At 35.7% G+C, this 24,110-nt stretch overlaps 2 protein-coding genes across 2 annotated transcripts in view; both read right to left on the bottom strand.

Moving 5' to 3' along the window:
- The window catches only part of LOC136027454 (cilia- and flagella- associated protein 210-like), a 38,041-nt gene extending 20,627 nt beyond the window's left edge, over positions 1 to 17,414 (bottom strand). Inside the window, exons 1-2 of the mRNA XM_065704736.1 lie at positions 17,373 to 17,414; positions 596 to 825 (exon numbers count right to left, since the gene is read on the bottom strand). Of these exons, the coding sequence (XP_065560808.1) occupies positions 596 to 781 (186 nt within the window). The 5' untranslated portion in view covers positions 782 to 825; positions 17,373 to 17,414. The remainder of the gene's footprint in view (positions 1 to 595; positions 826 to 17,372) is intronic.
- Positions 1 to 19,479, bottom strand: part of LOC136027456 (probable cytochrome P450 12a5, mitochondrial) — a 171,729-nt gene extending 152,250 nt beyond the window's left edge. Inside the window, exon 1 of the mRNA XM_065704738.1 lies at positions 19,475 to 19,479. The gene's annotated coding sequence lies outside the window, so the exon portion shown is untranslated. The remainder of the gene's footprint in view (positions 1 to 19,474) is intronic.
- Positions 19,480 to 24,110: the final 4,631 nt, after the last annotated feature.

Raw genomic sequence — 24,110 nt, 5'->3', positions numbered from 1 at the left:
CTAGCAAAAATATAAAAGGTCAAATTTCTAAGTTGTGCTCTTATAACTACAACATTTCAATGCTTTAGAAAACTATTATCTTTGGTTACTATCAATTCTGTGAGGAACAGGGGTGCCAAGCAGGGCGTGGGTAGGGTTTTTTGCGCCCGTATGTTTTAAAAATACCAATTTTGGAGAGCTTTCAATGGTAAGAAGAAGAAAAAAGAAATATCACCCATTTCCTAGATTATAGAATCTTTGCCCCTCCCAATATTTTCATGAATTGTAAATACTTAGATGTATTTACATTTTGATAATCTCCCCCTTTACATTATTTTATTTTCTATCGGAACCTTTATATAAACCTCATATAGGCTGACTTCTTTGATTTCTTCAATTAAGCTTAATAGAAAACTAAAAACAGTATACATAAAAGTTTCCTTTAGAAACTAGGATACTGTTATAGCGCCCATCCCCTAGAAGAGGCAAGGGGAACTTCAGAAGCCTGTACCTAATCCCCAGAAGCATGCACGTCTGATCCCTATGGTTAAATATTTCTATTGGACCTTCATCTTGTCATTTGTTTCTGACAGAAAAAACAATAAAATGAATGAACCTCTTTTTCCAACTTTGAAAGGTCAAAATTTTTAACAATTTCTGTACTTTCTTCTTCGTGCCGCTCTTTCACTTCCACTGCCTCCCTTTTTTCTTGCTCCCAGCGTTGTAGTTCCTTGCGAAACTGCGACGGTGAATCAAGCACTGCTCTATTGTGCTCAAGCTCCTCATCTGACTGAATCTCCATTTTCTCAAATTTCTTCAGTTTTTCTGTATCTTGACCTCCTTCAACTGAAAAATTTATTGATAAAAATAAACAATACTATTGCTGTTTTTTCTTCGCATTAATTTTTAAATTTATATTTTTGTTGTTTTATTTTTTACTATTTCTCTTTCTATATTCGTTTTACCTGCTTTTGAGGGCTTATATACCCTTCCGTGCCAAAAACTACAAACATACTGTTATGAATTTAGACTTAAAATAAGTTAATAGCCCTCATTCGTAACCTTAGAAATAATTTAAGATTAAAAACAAAAATAATAAAATACTAATGATATTAAATAGGTTATTTGGAGTGTGCAATAAATAGCTTCACCTAAAATCTCATAAAATACCAGGATATATATATATATACATATATATGTATATATACATATATATATATACATATCGTATATATATATATATATATATATATATATATATATATATATATATATATATATATATATATATATACATATATATATATACATATATATCTATATATATATATATATCAAGGCGCTAAATTTTTGCTTAATTCCAAAGATATATAAAGATAATGATAATGCTTAATCTCATAGTCACACTTCAGTCTCCAAAGTAATAACATCTATTTTGAATTATTTGAACTGTGAAGCTTGCGTTCATCCTGAATTATTGCACCTGTTTTGAACATTACATTCATTAATTCAGTGCTTTGAACTTCATTCATTAATTCAGTGCTTTATAATTCAGGAATGTTATTTCGTAAAGTTTTGTTTTGGATAAATTGACCTGGCCAAGGTTCAAGCTATCAACTTGCTACTTGGATAATATATGAACTCTTTGCTGGATTCTCGGCGAAACTATTGGTCTCATGTTTCAATTCTAAATTCTCTGTCCAACCATCCTAAGACCAAATAAATTTGCTTATTTCCAAATATAATTGCTCAACCCAGCGTGATGAACAGCGAATCCTCAGAAAGAACCTTAACAGCTTGACTCTAGTTCGGCATTGTGGAGTGACACGCGTGAGAAGTGTAGCATAGGTGGGAGATGGTAACGACGGCAATGAGCTTAACCCAGCGTAATGAACATAGAACAATTTTCCATTATAATTTTGAATTTTGCATTATAATGGAAGAACCCAGCGTGATGAACTCGTTACAACCTCAACAGCTTGTCTTTAGTACTTTAGGCTAGGGGGGAAAATGTAAAGGTATGAGTTTGCATTTAATTACCCTTTTTGGGCAATTCGAATTCACTGCAAAATATGAGGTAAAAACTTCCCTGAAATATCCTGTTGTTCCCGGTTTTCTATTCTCGTCAGAGAAAAAGAGGCCCAACAACTATATTAAAACAATTTGATGCCTTCATCTTAAAGAAAAGCTGAATTGAAAATATTGATTAAAAGAAAGTACTTTTGAACCAAGTTAAAATGGAGTTGGTCAATATTCTAGAGATCGGCTCTTTGCTATCTTGAAAAGTGATTGAGTTGGGAAAACAAAACTTGAGTTGGGAAATACCAGGAACTTGAAAGTGCAAAATCAAGTGCCAGTATCGATCCCCAAAATGTTTTAGAGTATCGAAAGACAAAACCAATTCCAATAAAGGCGATCAGTACCGATATATTTCGGGTTCTACAAAGACAAAATCATGTCCCATAAAGGCAATCAGTGTAGATTGCCAAATTATTTTAGGGTCGTAAAAGACAAAATCAAGTCCAGTAAAGGCAATCTATTACAGCATATATTTTTCAAAAAAAAAGAAAAAAATGAGTCATCCAGTTTAAAACTCAGCTGCCTTGTCATTTCATTGGTTGAATTAGTTTCCAATTTGTTCGTTAATCCCTCCAGATCCATATGAGTATCAACATTCAAAATTTTTGGAGGTTCGGGACAGAAAAAAACCAGCGATCAGTATCTCTCTTACATTTCCCCCCCTAGCCTAAAGTACTAAAGACAAGCTGTTGAGGTTGTAACGAGTTCATCACGCTGGGTTCTTCCATTATAATACTTAGGGTCTGAACAGACAAAATCAAGTCCTATAAACTCGATCATTGTCTATCGCCCAAATGTTTTTGGGGTTGAAAAGACAAGATCAATGCCAATAAAGGCAGTCAGTATCGAAATAAAAAAAAAAAATAAGCTTTTTTAACGGAAAGTAAGGAGCGACATTAAAACTTAAAACGAACAGAAATTACTTCGTATATGAAAGGAGATGCTTCCTCATCAACCCCCCGCTCTTTACGCTAAAGTTTGACTCTTTCTCCTAACTCTACTTTTTAAAACAGTAAAAAACTTTAATTATTCTCTCCGCAGATGAATAATTAAAATGAAAATTGCATTTTTTTTTTGCTAAATGGCTTTCTCATAGTTTTGATTTTGAGGAAAAAAGGAGCGGGGGTGGAGGCCTAGTTCCCCTCCAATTTTTGGTTACTTAAAAAGGCAACTAGAACTATTAATTTTTTTATGAATTTTTTTTTAGTAAAAGATATACGTAACTTACAAATTGGCTTACGTAGCGAACTTCTGTATTTTCATGTTTTTATTACATATACGAAGGGGTTCACCCCCTCGTCAGAACCTCGCTCTTTACACTAAAGCTTAAATGTTGCTCCAATTTTTTAAGAGTGACCCCTGAATCACAATAGACGTAGAATAAATACTTGAAATTACTAAAAATACTTTAGCTTTAAAAAGAGCGAGGTATAACTTTTCCATATTTCTTTCTTCATTGTATTTTTTCAAATAATGATTGATAATCCTGCGCTTCCTTCTTGAAAATTTTCTTCCCCCATGACAAATTCCTCCAGGGAAAGTTCCTCCAACATATCCCCCTCTTCTCAACTCCCCCCCCAACCTAAAAATCCCCCTGAAAACGTTTATACACTTCCAAATAACCATTACTATATGCAAGCACTGATCAAAGTTTGTAACTTGTGGCCCCTCCCACGGGGACTGTGGGGGAGTAAGTCGTCCCCAAAGACATAGTTATAAGGTTTTTTGACTACGCTGAATAAAATGGCTATCTCAAAATTTTGATCTGGTGACTTTGGGAAAATAATTAGCGTGGGAGAGGGCCTAGGTGCCCCCCAAGCTAGTTATTTTTAATTAGTTAAAATTCCCTACGCAAATCCCCTAAACTCCCCCCAATGTCACCGGATCCGGTCGGGATTTAAAATAAGAGCTCTAAGACATGATATCCTTCTAAATATCAAATTTCATTGAGATCCGATCACCCGTTTGTAAGTTAAAAATACCTCATCTTTTTAATTTTTCAGAATTAACCTCCCCCCACTATCCCAAAGAGAGCGGATCCATTCCGGTTATGTCAATCATGTATCTAGGACTTGTGCTTATTTTTCCCACCAAGTTTCATCCCAATCCCTCCACTCTAAGTGTTTTCCAAGATTTAGGTTTCCCCCTCCCAATGTCACCAAATCCGGTCGGGATTTAAAATAACAGCTCTGAGACACAATATCCTTCCAATATTCCAATATCCATCAATATTATAAACATCAAATTTCATTAAGATCTAATCAATCATTTGTAAGTTAAAAATACTTCATTTTTTCTGAATTGACCGGCCTCAACACCCCCCCCCCAGATAGTCAAATCGGAAAAAGGACTATTTTTAATTTTATCTGGTCCGGTCCCTGATACGCCTGCCAAGTTTCATCGTCCTAGCTTACCTGGAAGTGCCTAAAGTAGCAAAATCGAGACCAACAGACCAACAGACAGACCGACAGAATTTGCAATTGTTATATGTCACTTGTCTATGAATCGACACAGGAAGTACAATATACACTTTTTACTTCCAATTTGCTATTTAATACTACTAATAATAATAATAACTCACTGCAGCACCAAGCCGCCTGCGGCCAACACAGCTACGCACACTCCTCCGTCAACCTAATCTATTTAAAGCCTCCGTCTTTACATCCTCCCCGGAAGTTCCCATTTCCTTTAAATCTTTATTTATGACATCCTCCCAACCCAGAAAAGGACGACCTGCTTCCCGTGTTGCCCCAGAAGGTTGGCCAATAAGGACAATCTTCGGTAATCTGTCATCCTTCATCCGTAGAGCGTGGTCTACCCATCTCAACCTTTCTTTCATTATAGCCCTAGAAAGCGGGATTGAACCACATTTTTCGTACAACTCACTGTTTGAAATACGGTCAGTCAGCCGGGTACCCAGAACAATCCGTGGGCGATTTCTCTGGGAAACATCTAGTAAATTTTCATCTGCTTTTCAGAGAGCCCATGCTTCAGAGCCACATTTGACCACTGTCATCACTGTAGCTTCCAATATTCTGATCTTGGTTTGTAGACTTATCTTTCTATTCTTCCAAACTTTTTTTTAACTGTGAAAAAACACCCTGAGCCTTAGTTATTCTACTTTTAACATTTTCACTGCTCCCATTGGTATTTAATAGACATGAAAAATATTCCATGAGAGGGAGCATAAATATTATACAATATACATAAACTTCAGAAGAAAATTTGTATCTTTTTAACTTGTCTCCCAATAGTCATCGGTTCCAATTCTAACAGCCTTTTGATGTTTGTCTTATCAAAAGCCGTCGGGAAACGAACATTTTCAACAATACTTATCCTTCCCTCTCTTTCTCTTATTGAATTATTATAATTTTTTACTTAATTTGTATTAGTGTTTTACGAGTATTTTTATTCTTCCCCCTTTTCAGGACGTAAAGCCTTTATGGATTAGTGAATTGTGTTGTGTGGATGATATTTGTAGTTTTTTACTTGAAAATATATTTAATATTATTCTAAAATTTGAGAAACAGAAGTAGAATCTGTTTTTGTTACTTTCCATTGGCCATTTAGTAGGCAAGAAAAATCTGCCTATGAGTACTGGAAGGGGAGGGGGAGTTTTTGAACATATGTAAATTTCCGAGAGGAAATTGTAAGTTTAAGGGAAAAAAATTCTTTTGTCGTTATCTATCTAAGGACCACTGACAACAATGAAAAAAAGTAACTTAAGTTTTTTGTACAGATTCTTTTTATCATAAATTCTGATACGATTAACCCGTCGGGTTGTTTTCCCGTCGGTAAAAATATAAAATGCTCTTGTTATGTCTTAAGGCTGTGATTAAGTGAACTTGAAAACATCGAGCTTCAAAATTGAAGTTAGGATAGCCTTCTGTCTTTTAATTCTCTAGAGACCGTTGGTTGTCAAAACTTCAAATAGCACCAATTATCAAGTCTTGTGAAAGGTTTTGATAGACAGCTTCCTTTGGTGAGATGCTTCAGCCGAGGAATAGTAATATATTTGGCTGGGTCTTGCAAAGCTTGGTTACCGACCAAGGGAGAAGAGGAAATGAGCAAAAGAGCACTATCATTCTCAAATACAAAATGCCCATGTATATAAAACTGGGACGGCATGCACAGAGTGCATTTAAAAATTTATTGTTTTTCCTAGGAATAGGCTAATTAAAATAACTCAGTTGATTAATTCGAAAATAAACACCAAATTTAGTTGAAAGCTTTCTTCGAGGATTCTCAGAAAACCAAGGTTTTCTTACGAATTGAATTGAAAAAAAATAACTGAAAGTAAGGAGTGACATTAAGACTTAAAACGAACAGAAATTACTTCGTATATGAAAGGGACTGCTTCCTCGTGAACGCCCCGCTCTTCACTCTAAAGTTTTTCACTGTTTTAAATATAGAGTTAAGAGAAAGAGTCGTACTTTAGCGTGAAGAGCGGGGCGCTGATGAGGAAGCAGCCCCTTTCATTTTGAAGTAATTTCTGTTCGTTTTATGTTTTAATGTCACTCCTTACTTTAAGTTAAAAAACAATTGTTTTTATTTAATTTAATTTAATGAACGTTTTCGAATCAATGCATGTTTTGATTTATGCTCTCCGCAGATGAATAATTAAAACGAAATTTGCGTATTTATTTTTTTTTTGCTAAATGGTTTTCTCATAGTTTTGATCGAATGACCTTGAGGAAAAAGAAGAAGCGCGGATGGAGGTCTAGTTGCACTCCGATTTTTTGGCTACTTAAAAAGGCAACTAGAACTTTTATTTTTTTATGAATGTTTTTATTAGTAAAATTATTAGTAAAAAAATTTTATTAGTTAAAGATATACGCACCTTAAAAATTAGCTTACGTAAAGAAACTTTGGTATTCTCATATTTTTATTATATACATGAGGGGGTTCACCCCTTCGTCAGTACCTCACTCTTCACGCTAAAGCTTAAATTTTGTCCCAGTTTCTTAAGAATGATCCCTGAATAACAAAAGCCGTAGAATAAATAGTTGAAATTTCTAAAAATACTTTAGCGTAAAGAGCGAGGTATTAGGAGGAAGAGAGCCCCTCATATGCGTAATAATTTCTGTTCCTTTTAACAAAAATTATCCTGGAATATTTACAGGAATTAATATTTACAGGAAAATAATAACAGGAATATTCTGTTCCTTTCAGTTGAAAAACTTTGTCATTTTTATTTTTTCATTGTTTTTTTAAATAATGCTAGAAAATCCTGCGCTCCCTTCATGGAAATTTTCTTCCCCCATGACAAATTTATCCATGAAAAGTTCCCCCGACATATCCCCCTCTTCTCAACCCTTGCCCCCAACCAAATGAAAACGCCCCAGAAAACGTCTGTACACTTCCCAATAACCATTACTATATGTAAGCACTGGTCAGTGTTAGTAACTTGTAGCCCCTCCCACGGGGACTGTGGGGGAGTAGGTCATCCCAAAAGGCAGAGCTGTAAGGATTTTCAACTACGCTGAATAAAATGGCTATCTCAGAATTTTGATCCGGTGACTTTGGGAAGATAATTAGCGTGCGACGGGGGCATAGGTGCCCTCCGATTTTTTGGTCAATTAAAAAAGGCACTAGAACTTTTCATTTCCGTTAGAATGAACCCTCTCGCAATATTCTAGGACCACTGGGTCGATACGATCACTCCTGAAAAAAAAACAACAAAAAAACAAACAAACAAATAAAAACGCATCCGTGATCTGCCTTCTGACAAAAAACACAAAATTCTACATTTTTGAACAGTTCGTGGTAACGAGCTGTAGTAAGGAGCAACCAGGCTCAATAGTAACCAAAACTCTAAAAAAAAAAGAAATTTTGATACCAATAGTTATATCAAAAGAATGGAATTTTAATGCTGATTTTAAATATATAAGTTTCATCAAGATTAGTCTTACCCATCAAAAGTTACGAGCCTGAAAAAATTTGCCTTATTTTAGAAAATAGGGGGAAACACCCCCTAAAAGTCATACGATCTTAAAAAAATCACACATCAGATTCAGCGTATCAGAGAACCTTGTTGTGGAAGTTTCAAGCCCCAATCTATAAAAACGTGGAATTTCGCATTTTTTCCAGAAGACAAATCACGGATGCGTGTTTATTTGTTGTTTTTTTTTCCCAGGGGTGATCGTATCGACTCAGTGGTCCCATAATGCCGCGAAAGGGCTCATTCTAACGGAAATGATAATTTCTAATACCCTGTTTAAGTGACCAAAAAATTGCAGGGCACCTAGGCCACCTCCCACGGTCATTTTCCCCCAAATTCACCGGATCAAAATTCTGAGATAGCCATTTTATTCACCACAGTCGAAAAACCCAATAACTATGTCTTTGGGGATGACTTATTCCCCCGCAGTCCCCGTGGGAGGGGCTGCAAGTTACAATCTTTGACCTGTGTGTACATATAGTAATGGTTACTAAGAAGTGTACAGACGTTTTCAGGGGGATTTTTTTGGTTTGGGGGTGGGGGGACATTTGAGGGGGAGGGTTACCGGGGAGGATTTTTCCATGGACGAACTTCTCATGGGGGAAGAGACTTTCAATGGAGGGGGCTCAGGATTTTCTAGCATTGTTTAAAAAAAACAATGAAAAAATAAACATGAAAAGTTTTTTTTCTACTGAAAGTAAGAAGCAGCATTAAAACTTAAAACGAACAGAAATTATTACGCATCTGAGGGGTCTACCTTCTCGTAATACCTCGCTCTTTACGCTAAAGCATTTTTAGTAATTTCAACTATTTATTCTACGGCCTTTGTGATTCAGGGGTCATTCTTAAGGAATTGGGACAAAATTTAAGCTTTAATATCAAGAGCGAGGTATCGACGATGGGTGAGCCCCCTCATATACGCAATAAAAACATACGAATATTGAAGTTCGCTACGTAATTTAATTCGTAAGTTACGTATATTTTTTACTTATGAAAACGTTCGTAAAAAGTTAAAAGTTATAGTTGCCTTTTTAAGTAATCAAAAAATAGGAGGGCAACTAGGTCTCCTCCCTCGCTCCTTTTTTCTCAAAATCTTCCGATTAAAACTGTGAAAAAGACATTTAGCCCCAAAAAATTAATATGCAAATTTCGTTTTAATTATTTATGTGTGGAGAGCCAAGATCAAACCATGCATTAATTCAAAGACGTCCAGAAATTAAACAAAAAAACGAGTTTTTTTAAATGAAAGTAAGGAGCGACATTTAAACTTAAAACGAACAGAAATTACTCCGTATATGAAAGGGGCTTTTCCTCCTCAACGCCCCGCTCTTTACTCTAAAGTTTGACTCTTTCTCTTAACTCTACATTTTAAAACAGTAAAAAACCTTAGCGTAAAGAGCGGGGCGTTGAGGAGAAAAAGCCCCCTTCATACACGGAGTAATTTCTGATCGTTTTAAGTTTTAATGTCGCTCCTTACTTTCACTTTAAAAAACTTTTTTTTGTTTAATTGTAGATAGGAGCTTGAAACTACAGTAGGATTCCCTGATACGCTGAATCTGGTGGTGTAAATTTCGTTAAGGTTCTATGATTTTTACGGGTTGTTTCCTCCTCACCTGTGCTTCCAAACTTAAGTCTCTAGCCGGCAATCCTTCAATTCGTCGCAATCCAAGTTTCTACCACCTAGTCACGACCCGGTAGGGCAATGGGGAGGAAGCTACGGGGTTCTGCTCCGCCCCAAGGTTTATCGCTTGACCTAAATCTCTTGACTTGTCTAGTTCTTCACCGTACCGCATTATTAGGTATTTTGGATATTTACATCTACCAAGCTCCAAATACTTTTTACAAAGGCGCTGTCTATGTGTGGTAACACTTTTTAAGATGTATACCTCGCTTTGATTTAATTTTCCCCATGATTTCGGCTTTGTGTGCACAACTTTACTGAAGGTTCCTGACTATTTCTCATTTCTAGGTTTCTTCATTGCATTGAAATAATTTATGAAAATTTCACACTCTATTAACAAGCAGCTGATTATACCAGCTTGTCATTTTGGTCTCTGAGGGGTATTATCGGCGATCTGAAAAGATTCTTTCTGGCAACCGACTTGTAAAAATTTCAGGTAGTTGAAAATATTCTAGGGGACTGTTAGAAAACAGGAAAATAAATCGAAAAATGGTTCCAATCATCTTACAGGTTATTGTCTCCTGCTCATGATAGTACGGATTTTGTTCTAAAAGCAATATCCTTTATCGAGTACACTTGTGAAAAAGACCTAGACATTTTCTAAGATTTCTAAGCAATTAGAGAAAATAGAGCAAAATCCTTTCAAACATTTTGTAGCATCTTCAAGAAGCTATGGCCTGATATTAAAAGCGGCATCTTCCACCAATGAATACTTGAGTACTTTTAAATATAAATTTTCAATTTAACATGGGATTTTCGAATTCCATCAGTTCACTTAATCACGGCCTTAAGCTAAGCTTTGGCTAAGAATGAATTTCATTGGTTGATTTAAACCCGCCTTACATCTTAATTTTGACCAATAAGGAAAATGGGGTGAAATTTTAAAAAGTTTGATCAGTACTTCCTAGCGGAATTTATTAGTGTTGTGCAAGAGGAATTAAATACCTTAATACCAACTGCCATAAAAAGGACTGAATGAGTCAATACAACTTGCTTTGATTGAGGGGTTGGGATACTGATCTAACTTTCGAAATACTGATCTAACTTTCAAACCAACTTTTGAACCTATGAAAGCTCATTTTTATCCCTTCCCTGCTCTTCTCCTGTTATTTTCTAAACATATTTTATTCATTTTTGAGTGACCTAAGAAAAATTCCATTTTAGAAAAGTAGGCAAATTTGTGTTACCTGAAGGATTAAATTCCCAATTACCAGAGGAATGAATTTGCAATTCATTCCTCATGAATAAACTTAGAGCAGAAGACCCAAGAAACTTTCACGGTAAACTAGCTATTAAAAAAATAGCCTTGTGCCTTCCAGAAATGTCATAACCAAGAAAGTTTTTAAAATTTCTATTTGAAAGTAGTTTTTAATTTTGCTTTGGCTTGGGCAAAAATAAGGAGGTTAACTGTAATGTTTAATAGGCTCAGCAACTGTTTTTAAGAGGCGGGGGGGGGGGGGCGTTTTTTGGATGTTTTTATTAAGCTGGGGCTGCGCTATGCCAAATGTGTTATTTTATTCCTATTCTAAGAATTTAATTTTGATTTATTTCAAAGGTCATAATTTATCAAATTACTTTTCTTCTTTGTATAGTTATTCTACTTCTAGTCTGGGCTATCCTTGTCTTGCTGCCAGATTTGGTTCCTAGATTCTACAAGGTACTTTTGTAATTTCTGCAGCTCTATCTACTCTATTCTGTTAATTTGATTTATTGCAGTTGCGCTCATTTGTTTTTAACTAGTGGTTCTGTTCGGTTTTGCTAAGTCATGATTAAAAAAACGAATAATGGAAAAAACATACATGATTATTTTTGACAAACTTTACCTGTCTAGCAAACTCATAACCAAAAAATGTGCACTAATGAACAAATCAATTTTAAGGTCAGGTTAACAGGCTTAGAAGATAAAATTTGACAACAAACTTGTCTTATGCAAAAATAGATCATAAATAGTGGACTTCTCATTCTATGAGAATTGACACAATGTTTTCTTCTCAGTCCATTGCAATTATATTTACTGGGATCCAGTACTAAATGTAGGTCCACCGGGTACGTTCTTTAGTCCACTTTGAGAAATTAGTGTTCATTATGGGGATCAGCCTTCTCCTTACAGGGATTTGGAGGAAATTGGGTGGAATAAACCTTGCTGGCACTAGAAATTTCTTTTGGGTACTGGCAAACTTGTTTACAATGCCTCTATATGGATGGAACTCTTAACCAGTTATGCAGGGTATATCAGCTTTTAGCTTCTATTTTTTATAAGTAATGTTTTAGAAAAAATCTTAGTCTTCTCCAGTTTTAGTCCATACATAACAAATAATGCTTCTTCTGTTACAATAATGGTGGGCTTTTCAGTCAAGACTATCCAGCCTTTTTCTTATTGGCTCACTATGTGAGATGATTTGGATTACTGCATGTAAGTTCTGCTTACTTGTCTTGTGTTCCATTGCTTCTGATCAGATGTCTTGCAGAAGCTCTTTTGAGTCTAATATCTGAACCATCAGGAGATATATCTTGGGTTCAGTACTCTGTGTGCAGGTATATTCAGCTAAATTCCTTGCTGATGGTGAGAATGTTTCATTATTTATTTTGTAATGTTTGGAAAGAGGGAAGAGGGAATTCAACTGAAAGAATTTGAAAGCCAGTATGAGAATAGCTGAAAATTTGGCACATTTGAGCCTGAGCAAATCTGTGAAATATTTTAGAATGCTGCTTATTGGGGAAGGGAGATAATTCCCCATCCCCAAAACATGATGTTCTATGTCTGTTGGTGATCTGAATGCCAAAGTAGGAGCCGATTGCAAGTACTGTCCGGAAGTCCTAGGACTGCATGGACTTGGCCAGATTAACGAAAATGGTGCATTACTAGTAGACTTCACGCTAAGTAATGACCTTGTCCTTGGTGGGACACTCTTTGAGCATAAAAATGTGCATAAGTACACATGGACATCTCCAAAGGGCTCAGCGCAAAACCAGATTGACCATTTCCTGATCGCCAGAAGGTAGCGTACAAGCCTGTTAGACGTGCGTGGGTATAGAGGAGCAGACGCCCAGTCGGATCACATGCTCATGATCGCCCACTTAAAGATCAAACTACATGCCCAAAAAAAAGACACAGCAAGATCTGAAGAAACTGTATGACACGGACAAGCTACAGGATCAAAAAATTCGCAGAGATTTCTGTATCTCTGTATGGAACAAATTTGATGCCTTGGCTGTTGAGGCAAATGACTCAGAAAGTGTCGAAGAGAAATGGGAGAAAATAAAAAGTGCATACACGATGATTGCCGAAGAAAAGCTAGTTTTCCGAAAGAAACCAAAGGAAAGGTGGATCTCTGATATAACAAGGAAACTGATTGACGCACAAAAGGCACTTAAGCAGGCCATGCTCATATATACTACAAGATTTTCAGAACTGGCAACAAAACAATTATACAAAGAAAAAGATAAAGAGGTAAAAAAGAGTGCAAGAAAGGACAAGAGACAGTTCCTTGAAAAGAAAGCAGCTTTAGCTGAAGAAGCTGCTAGGAAGGGTGACTCCAAGACTGTCTACCGAATGACAAATGAGATGGTAGGAAAACAAAGCAGCCAAATCACCCTTGTCAAGCACGAAAATGGATCAATTATATCTGATCCAGAAAAAAATGACGAGAGATGGGCTTCCCATTTCGAAAAACTTCTGAACAGACCAAGAAATTGCGACCAAGCTAACGTACCTGATATCCCTTTTATGTATCTAGACATCAATACAGATCCTCCGAGTGCTGAGGAGATCATGCATGCAGCAAAGAAGCTGAAAAATGGACCAGCCCCAGGTATTGATGGCATTTCAGCAGAAATGCTGAAGTACTCAATTAGTACCTGCATATCCATTTGGCTTTCTCTTTTCACCTAAATATGGACCTTAGTGAAGGTCCCAAGAGATTGGAGCAGAGGCATTATAGTCAAACTCTTCAAAAGGGAGACTAGATGAACTGCCATAACTGGAGAGGCATCAATCTTCTCCCTGTCTCATCCAAACTATTAGCCTCCGTCATTTTGCAGCGTCTGCGGAAAGCACTAGACGCAACTCTACGAGAAGAGCAGCATGGTTTCAGAACTGGGAGATCCTGCTCTGATCTATTTGTACTGAGAATGCTTGTCAAAGAATCAAAAGAATGGAACAAGAAGCTCTACCTCCTATTCATTGACTTTGAAAAGGCATTTGACTCAGTTGACAGAGATTGCTTGTGGAGTTTTGAAATACTACAGAATTACCGAGAAAATAGTAGATATGATTATAGCGCTTTATGAAGAATTGGAAGGTTGCATAAAGACCGAAAACGGTACAACCAGATTTTTCAAGATCATGTCTGGTGTTCGTCAAGGATGTGTACTTTCCCCCATGCTCTTTATAATTATAATGGATTATGCCCTGAGATTTACATCGGGCTACAGGGTAAAAGTAAGCAACAAGCAACTGTTTGATCTGGACTTTGCAGACAACGTTGTCCTTCTCGAAGAGTCTAAAGAACGGTTGCAGCAGCTGCTTGACACTATTACCAAGAATGCAGAGTATGTCGGTCTAAAGATAAACATTGACAAATCGAAGAGCATGGCCATCACAACCTCGCCACTTGTTCTCCATTGCAAAAACAAAGATCTAGAACAAGTCCAGGAGTTCAAGTACCTGGGTAGCTGGATTGATTGTGATGGAGAGATCTCGACCGAGATTAAACGTAGAATTGGACAAGCTACAGGGGCCTTCAATAGATTGAAGCCTATTTGGAGAAGTAATAAATATTCAATGCGACTGAAGCTTCAACTCTTCAACAGCAATGTACTCTCAATTCTCCTTTACGCAAGTGAATGTTGGAAAATAAAAACCCAGCTTGAAAAAAGGATCCTTGCATTTGAAAATATGAGCCTCAGAAGAATGTTGAATACGAGTTGGCAACAAAAAATTACAAATGCAGAAATACGCAGAAAGACAGGTCAACCTCCAGTCATTGAGTTGCTGAAAAGAAGGCAGTGGATATACCTGGGACACGTTCTTTGTATGGAAGAGAGCCGCCTTCCTTGAACAACCTATGAATGGAAGCCAGACAGTAGAAGAAAGAGAGGCCACCCCAAAAATACATTGAGACAAACACATGACCAAGATCTGAGGACGGCCGGCACCTCACTAATACCCAAATGGGAAGACGTCATCGCTGCAGCACCAATGCGAGACGAATGGAGAGGCTTTGTCGACGCCCTATGTGCCACCAATGGCTCTCGAGGAACTAAGGTCTAAGGTAAGGTCTGATAATCTCCAGTGATATATATATATATATATATATATATATATATATATATATATATATATATATATATATATATATATATATATATATATATATATATATATATATATATATATATATATATATATATATATATATATTCTTTGAGAGGTAGGAATCCAAGAGGATGTAGGACTAGCACAAGCAGGAGCCAAAAAACTAGGCATAACTAACTAAAATATATATAACTAGGCATAACAACTAGGCATAACATAACTAAAAAACTAGGCATACAAAAAACTAGGTCAGAATCAGACAAAGAAACATTATTATGAACACTACTATACAGTTGAGAGACAAGATTAGGCAGTGAAAAGACTATGATTACTCAAACAATTTACAAGGGTATGTAGGAGATGGTAAAGTCATCAGTGAAACATTGGAAAACTCATGAGAATTGTTATAACCTATAAGTTTTTTCGTAAAATTGCACCTTTATAAATTATCAAGTTCACCTCTCTATTACCTTTTTGGCATTTCAATTCCTTGACTAAAGCTTTGTTTGATCTTTTTTTGAACTAGCATCATAGAAACAGATTGTGCCTTTTGTTTCAAAAGATTTATTTATTTATTTATTAATACCAAATATGGTAAGCTTTCAAGCTTGTTGCAAATATGTATATATGTATGATTTGTTTTTTTTTTAATTCAGTCAATGGCACAGAGAAAAGAAGAGAAGGAGGGCAGATACTTGTAAGTCTTTCAACATTTACTGGGTGGGCACCAATATCAACTCTATAGAGGGCAGACAATTATATAGAAAAGCAGCATCATCAATCTAAGGGGGGGGGAGATTTCATATGCAATAATATTCAAGCATGTTGTAAAAACTGATACTCAGAATGAACAATCTGACAAACATAATTCTTGGTCAAGGGGACTACAGTAATTTTAGACAGTTTTGTAGTCACTGTGGAAGCCACAAGTCATGGACAGTTGACACAGAGCCTACAGATTGAACCAAATTTTTATGTGTGATACTCTACTTGTAATAGCACTGACCTGGGTAAAAATGTCACTTTTGGTGTCAGTTCTCAGCTGGGAATGGGCAAGGGATAATTGACTAGTTGTAAATGACTTCAAAACTACTTATTATGGAAATCAGTAGCCCTCTAAACAAATTTACAGTGTAGCTGACCACCTTTAGGAAGTTTTTTGCTTAATATTTCAAAATAAAGTGATTGATCTAGGTGTATATAGACCACAGAAAGTGTGAGAAGTTTATATCTGAGATGATTTACTTAAATTTCTTATTCCTTTTTGTCCTTAGGCATTAATTTAAGTTACCTAATTTTGTGAGTTTTCTAATATTTACTTTTGCTGATATATCACCAACAGTTTGTTCTTGGAGCTGAATAAAGCCAGGGTTTAAAAAGTCAAATTTTTGCAGATATTCTAGGTTCAAATTTAGCTCATAGCCTAGACCAATCTCTGAAAGTTTCATATTCCTAACCTAACTTAAAAATAGAATAGTTGTCAAGTCATGGCTAATTGTAGAAAAAGCCAAGACAGATAGTCTAAAAGAGTGGTCATCAAGTCATGGCTAATTTTCCCCCCTTTATTGCCATTATTACCATCTCCTACTTAGAGTACACCTCTCATTCCTGTCACTCCACAATGCCAAACTAGAGTCAACCTGTGTTGGAGGGTCTCCCCAGGGAACACATGCTGGTTGACATTAGACTATACTTGAAAATTTTTGACTATACTTGAAAATTAAATATTTCCCAGGATTTGAGAAACCTTAACTTTCAATTTACCTATGGCATTTTTTTATTGTGTACTTTTTTGTGATTAGAAGATGGAAATTGAATTTTTGGTCAAGCATAGGACATAGGCTAGGTAGTTTATGTGGTTATCCTCAGGTTGAATTGCATGATTTTGGGCTTGGTAGGTGTAATAAGTAAATCTAATTATTGAGTAAGTTTTTCAAATGCCGCAGCCTGTGGAAGGCCTTGGTTATCATAGCCTAGTTTTGGCTGAGGAGAGTAGACCTAGCCTATGTGAACAATGAAACATCTATTTTCAATGGAGTATTTTGTGAAAGATAATAGGTCTGGGGGTAATACAAGACTTGCAAGTTGGATAAAAAGTATCTTGTTGTTTACATTGTCATATAGGCCTATCCCTTCAAATCTAGGAAGGTGGCCTAGCAGCTAGGACATTATTTTTAAATAGAGATTGATTTGTATAATGTAATACAATTCTAATATATCACAAAATTCCCTACTAACACCCCACCAGTCCTCACTCTCAAAAAAATATTGATAACTACTAAATTTACTTGTTGTAGAGAAAATATGCTTGGCTTTTGCCCTCTGCATCACCAAACAATAATTAAACTAAAATCATAGAAATGAAAAGAACATACAAATCAAATAAATCAAATCATCTTCTCTTCTCACCACACTCTTGTGACTGAAAAAAAAAAAAAAAAAGGAAATTACAACCAGTTGAAAATCATTGTTGAAGACACAAAAACTCTCAATGCCTCCAATATTTTTAAATCCTTATCTTTACTAACACGAGTGAAACCTAAAACAAGAAGAGTGGACATCTTCAGGCCCAATGATTCAATTTTTCTGATCAGAATATTTCTCTCAGTTGTGAAACAAGGGCATTCTGAGAGAATGTGATCTATTGTTTCATCAATATTTACACACCTATAAAAAGGGCATGACTTGCTATCTGAAAGATGATATAGTGCTTGACAAGATCTGGTCATTGCATGACCAGTTCTCAGATGGAAAATAGAGTTTGCAATTTTCCTATTTGGGTGGATAAGATGATGTGGGATATAATGCCCCTCAAAAGACAAAACATAAATATTAGTTGTTGCAATACAAGTATTATTAATTCTAAGAGAACTTGCAGCAGAGGTTATTAACTTTTAAGTTTCATTTACAGTGAGAGCAACCTTCCAAGCAATAGGGTGGTGGATAGCCTGTTTTGCAATACTGTCAGCAATTTCATTTCCCTTAATCCTTATGTGAGAAGGAACCCAGACCATTTTCAGTTGAAGACCATCAGAAGACATTACTTTCTGAATCTTTCCCTGTAGATGAACAATAATTGGAATAACTTTTCCTTGCCTCTTTTTTAGATCAGAAAGAACACTTTTAGAGTCAGAAAAGATAACAAATGCACCTGATCCTACTTCCAGCACTGTATCCAAAGCTTTTTGGAGAGCAAGACATTCTGCATGGAAAATGGAGATTCCATCTGAAACTCTAATCCTAACTGATGAGCCATTCCACTCAGAAAAAATGTCTATGGATGCCTTCCCATCATTTGAGACAGATCCGTCAATAAATATCTGTTTCTAATTATAAAATTCAACCATTTTAGCTAGTGTAAGTTGGTGAAGGATTAAACTATTCATTTTATTCTTAGGACAATCCATGCCAGGGATTTTTGTATCTATAACATTATCAATGCTATTAGGAGGGTTGGGAGATATTTGGGTCTGACAAGAAAAGATTAGGTTTTCAGGAACACCTATACCATTCAGCAAGGAGACCAACTTGATAATGGCTGGACTACTATATGTCTTCCAATTTTCATAGAAAAATGTATGATTTATGAGACACTCCTTGAGAATATGGAGGTTTTGGTTAGTATTTACTTTCATAAAGTAATTAGAAGAAAGTTTCAAGAATCTTTCTTCTAAAGAAGGTAGGCTATATTAACCTCATTGAGCAAAGCTGCAATAGGAGTACTTTTTAGTGCACCTGTGATTAATATCAGGCCATGGTGAACTATTGATTCCATTTTAGAAATTAACTTTTTTGAAGCTGAGTAATAGACAGGGAGACAATATTCAATCTTTCCATATATTATACATATGAATAGTTTTTGAAGACCATCTTGGCTAGCTCCCCACTTTTGCCCAGCAACAGCACGCATAAAATTCAGTCGTTTTTCAAGTGCATCACTAAGATAAGAGATATGATCATTCCAATTTAACTTACTATCCAGCCACATACCAAGAAATTTCACATTCCTGGCAAAATGAATTTGTTGTTTATATAGAGTCAGATTAATTGAGAGACAATCTTGCCTAAGGTCAATTTTCCTAGAAAAAACCATACCAGTGGTCTTTGGGATAGAAAAAACCAGATTTTTTGTATTAAGCCATATTGATAGTTTATCAATTGCTCCCTGGAGCTTGGGTTGACAAGCTTCAGGAGAGGAGCCTTCAGTCCAAAGGGCTAAGTCATCTGCATATAAGGCAAACTTTATTGAGGGCATATCAGCCAAAATAATATCATTAATCAGTATGTTAAAAAGAAGAGGACTCAAAACTCCTCCTTGAAGAGCACCTAATGAGACTGTACTAGCAGAGGAGCATATGGATCCAACTCTGGTTTAATAGTCCTATTAAAAAGCACTGCCCTGCACCACTTCCAGAAATTATTTCCAACATTAAATTTATGAGCCTGTCTAAGAATTGCAAAGGGGTCCAATGTATCATAAGCTTTCTTAATATCAAAGAAGACTGCAGAAACAACTCTCTTTCTTGTAAAAGCTTACTAAAAAAACTAAATTTACTTACCAAAATTTTAAACATTTGTTATGGAATAATTTGATGAAAACGAAAATTGAAACGTCAACGACAATATTTATGATAGATGTCGGACTTTTTCATTTCAATGCATTCTGTTTGGCGATGGATATTAACTAATTTTGCAAAATATACTTCCTCATGGGCAGACAGTAGGTAGGACGGCCAGTTGCTGAATAGTAACTGAAATGAGCATTTTTACGTCAATATTTGTTGATATATTCTAACAAGACTGCTTTCCTTGAGGTAGCATAAAATGTTTGTTACCCCCCCCCCAAAAGCACTTAAATCAGCATCGCACTTACACTGCTATAAGAATAGCGAAATCAAAGGGATTCTAGTGATCATGCAGGTTATTTATTTAAGAATTAACGACGCTTCTAGACTACTAAGGTCCCTGCGTTGGCCCTGCAGTGCATTCCTGCAGCATGATTCGATCTCTGGGTCCCGTATTACCAAGCTAAGGTCAAATCCACTGCGCCACCACAAGACATCATGCAGGTTATGTCCCATCCTTTAAATACTAATTTGCAACAAAATAAAATGTACAGTTCACTCTGGCCAAAAAAACATCAGGCATACATGTAAATTTATCATTAATCATTAACGCAATGTTAGACTGTATATATAATCTAAATGATTCTCCTTGGGCTAGTATATTGATATTAGAATTCAAAGTTATTTCCATAGTTTTTGTATTCTATAGAAATCGGCTTTTTCTGTGTTGTGGTGAACTAATCTCTTCGACATGCTTGCACATGCTCACATTAGTTGTATATATGAGCAAAAAGAGGTGCTCCTACTCAGTACAAATATAATCGGTGACACAATTAGTCCTTTTGGATCGAAAATAAACCACAACAAGGGTAAGGCGTTGGGATTAGCACCACTGGGATGACTTAATCCCCTCCAAGAAATTTATCCTGTTTCTATGAAAAATTAAGCGGTCAAAGGGAAATGAATACAATTAAAAATAAGGAACAAGGTCATGAAAAAAAATTGGTTATTATTATGATTCTCTTACTTTCTTTTCTTTTTGTTCACAGAATGACAAGTAAAAGAACAGCTCTAAATAAAAATGATTCTTATAGAAGAAGGATTTTTTTTTTCATTTCAAGACACAAGCGAATAATGGATAATAATTCATTCTACAAAGCATACTTTTCATGGGAAGACACTAGATCAGTGGCTCTAAACCGGGGTCCAGATGGACCCCTAGGGGTCCATTTAATATTCCTGGGGGTCCACAGGCAAAACACAACAAATTGGGGGTCCACAATGATATTTTGGGGGTCTATGAAGAAAACCAACTCAGAACGCTCTTTATTTAGAAAAATTCAATTTCTACAGTACTTTACATTATTTTGAAAAATATAGATTAATAATTCTTTCATTATTTTTTTTTTGTTCCTTCTTTTGACTTAAATATTCCCCCATCAGTCAGTGGCAAGAACAAGTGAAGATGAAAATCTTTTGACTTCTCTCATGAAGTAGGCGGTGAGCTTTGATCTTTATTTTTAAGCAGATATTTCCTTCCCGATGCCCGGTACCTAACCATAGATCTTCAACGACTTATCTATTACCCGTTGGTCAGTGGCAAGAGCAAAGATCATAATCTTTCAACATATATTAGGAAATAATGGTTTCCTGGCATCATATGAAATAAGCAAAATAATTGTAAAGGCCGGAAAACCCCATAATATTGGCGAAACAGTAATTCTACCCACAATTTCTGCTATAATTTCGTCAGTTATGAAACAAAATACAATTGAAATTACTAATTACATCCCTTTAAGCAACTCTTCTGTGTCACGACGCATTGATGAAATGGTAGAGGACGTAGAAAAACAATGGATAGCTCATTTGCGAGTGAAACAGTTTGCCCTTCAACTTGATTAATCAACTTTAAGAAATAATGAGGCCCTTTTATTAACATATGTTAGATTTAACAATGAGGGACCCAAAGAGGAAATGCTTTTTGCTAGAAGTCTTACGACAGACACAAAAGGTGAAACAATTTTTAATGAAGATGCTACTTATTTCAAGGAAAACAATATCCCACTTAAAAATATAATTGCTTATGCTACTGATGATGCACCATCTATGACAGGCAGATACAAAGGTTTTATTGCACATTGAAAAAAACAGTCCTAGAAGTATATTATATTCACTGTGTGATACACCGTCAACACTTAGTTACAAAGAAAATGAGTGCACGTCTGCATGATGCCCTTTCTGTTAAAATAAAAGTAGTAAACCATATTAAATCAAACACTCCAAGACTGTCTTTTTCGTGAATTCTGTAAGCAAAATGGAGAAGAGTTTGAGTGGCTTGTATTACATGCAGAGGTGAGATGGCTATCAAAGGGGAATTGTCTTAAGCATTTCATTGCACTTTGGGATTCTATTGTTTCCTTTCTTGCTGACACACAACTTGGAGCAAAACTGCTTGCAAATAAAAATGATGTGTTTTACTTATCAGATATATTTGAAAAACTTAATACACTTAATAAACAGCTCCAAGGAAACGATTCTGATCTGACATCTAGTAAAAGTGCTATTGCTGCTTTTCTAAGATTACATACAAAAACTAGTTTTTTTAAACTGAAAGTAAGGAGCGACATTAAAACTTAAAACGAACATAAATTACTCCGTATATGAAATGGGTTGTCCCCTCTGCAATCCCTCGCTCTTTACGCTAAAGTTTTTAATGGTTTTAAAATCAGAATTGTGACAAAGAGTCAAAGTCTAGCGTAAAGAGCGAGGGATTGCGGAGGGGACAACCCATTTCATATACGGAGTAATTTCTGTTCGTTTTAAGTTTTAATGTCGCTCCTTACTTTCAGTTAAAAAAACTAGTTTTTTTATGTAATTTCTGAACGTTTTTGAATTAATGCATGTTTGATTTTGGCCCTCCACACATAAATTATTAAAATGATATTTGCATATTAATTCCTTTTTTGGCTAAAGGGCTTTCTCTTAGCTTTGATCAGACGATTTGTAGAAATAAGGGGTGGAGAAAGCCTAGTTGCCCTGCAATTTTTCGGTTACATAAAAAGGCTAACTATAAATTTTAATTTTTAACGAATGTTTTTATTAGTAAAAAATATACGTAACTTAAGATTTAGCTTATTTAACAAACTTTTATATTCTTAAATTTTTGTTATGTATACGAGGGGGTTTTTACCCTTGTTAATACCTCGCTCTTTACACTAAATCGTAAGTTTTGTCCCAATTCTTTAAGAATGACCCCTGAATCCGAGAGGCCGTAGAATAAATAGTTGAAATTACTAAAAATACTAAAGCATAAAGAGCGAGGTATTTACCTCCTCCTAAATACCTCGCTCTTTATGCTAAAGTACTTTTAGAACACCTCATATGCGGAATAATCTCTGTTCGTTTTAAGTTTCAATGCTACTCCTTACTTTCAATTGAAAAAACTTTTCCATGTTTATTTTTTCATTGTTTTTTTATAGTAATTTTAGAAAACCCTGCACCCTTTTCATTGAATTTCTTTTCCCCCATGACATATTTCTCCAAGGAAAGATCCTACCACATAGCTCCCTCCCTCAACCCCACCCCCAAAACCAAAAAAAAATCCCATTAAAACGCTGTACACTTCCCAATAACCATTATTATATGTAAACACTGGCCGAAGTATGTAACTTGCAGCCCCTCTTCCAGGGGCTGTTGGGGAGTAAGTCATTCCTAAGGACATAGTTCTTATGGTTTTTGACTATGCGGAACAAAATGGCTATCTCAAAATTTTGATCCGTTGACTTTGGAGAAAATGAGCGTGGGAGGGGGCCTAGGTGCCCTCCAATTTTTTTGGTCACTTAAAAAGGGCACTAGAGCTTCTCATTTTCGTTAGAATGAGCCCTCTTGCGACATTCTAGGACCACTTGGTCGATACGATGACCCCTGGGAAAAAAAAACAACAAAACAAAAAAACAAATAAACACGCACCCGTGATTTTTCTTCTGGCAAAAAATACGAAATTCCACATTTTTGCAGATAGGAGCTTGAAACTTCTACAGTAGGGTTCTCTGATACGCTGAATCTTATTGTGTTATTGTCGTTAAGATTTTATGACTTTTAGGGGTTGTTTTCTCCTATATTTTAAAATAAGGCAAATTTTCTCAGGCTCGTAACTTTTTATGGGTAAGACTAAACTTGATTAAACTTATATATTTAAAATCAGCATTAAAACGCAATTCTTTTGATGTAGCTAGTTTTGGTTGGCTGTAGAGTTTTGGTTGCTATTGAATCGGGTCGCTCCTTACTACAGTTCGTTACCACGAACTGTTTGACTCTACTTTGTTAAACAGTAAAAAACTTTAGCATAAAGAGCGGGGCGTTGAGAAGGGAACAGCTCCTTTCATACACGGAGTAATTTCTGTTCGTTTTAACTTGTAATGTCGCTCCTTACTTTCAGTTAAAAAACTAGTTTTTTTTTATTTAATTTCTGAACGTTTTTGAATTAATGCATGTTTGATTTTGGCTCTCCGCACATAAATTATTAAAATGAAATTTGCATATTAATTC

Source organism: Artemia franciscana, chromosome 5 (genome assembly GCF_032884065.1).
Source record: "Artemia franciscana chromosome 5, ASM3288406v1, whole genome shotgun sequence".
Lineage (NCBI taxonomy): Eukaryota > Metazoa > Arthropoda > Branchiopoda > Anostraca > Artemiidae > Artemia > Artemia franciscana.
The sequence above is the reverse complement of the archived record's forward strand: the minus strand, read 5'-3'. Positions and strand labels throughout refer to the sequence as shown.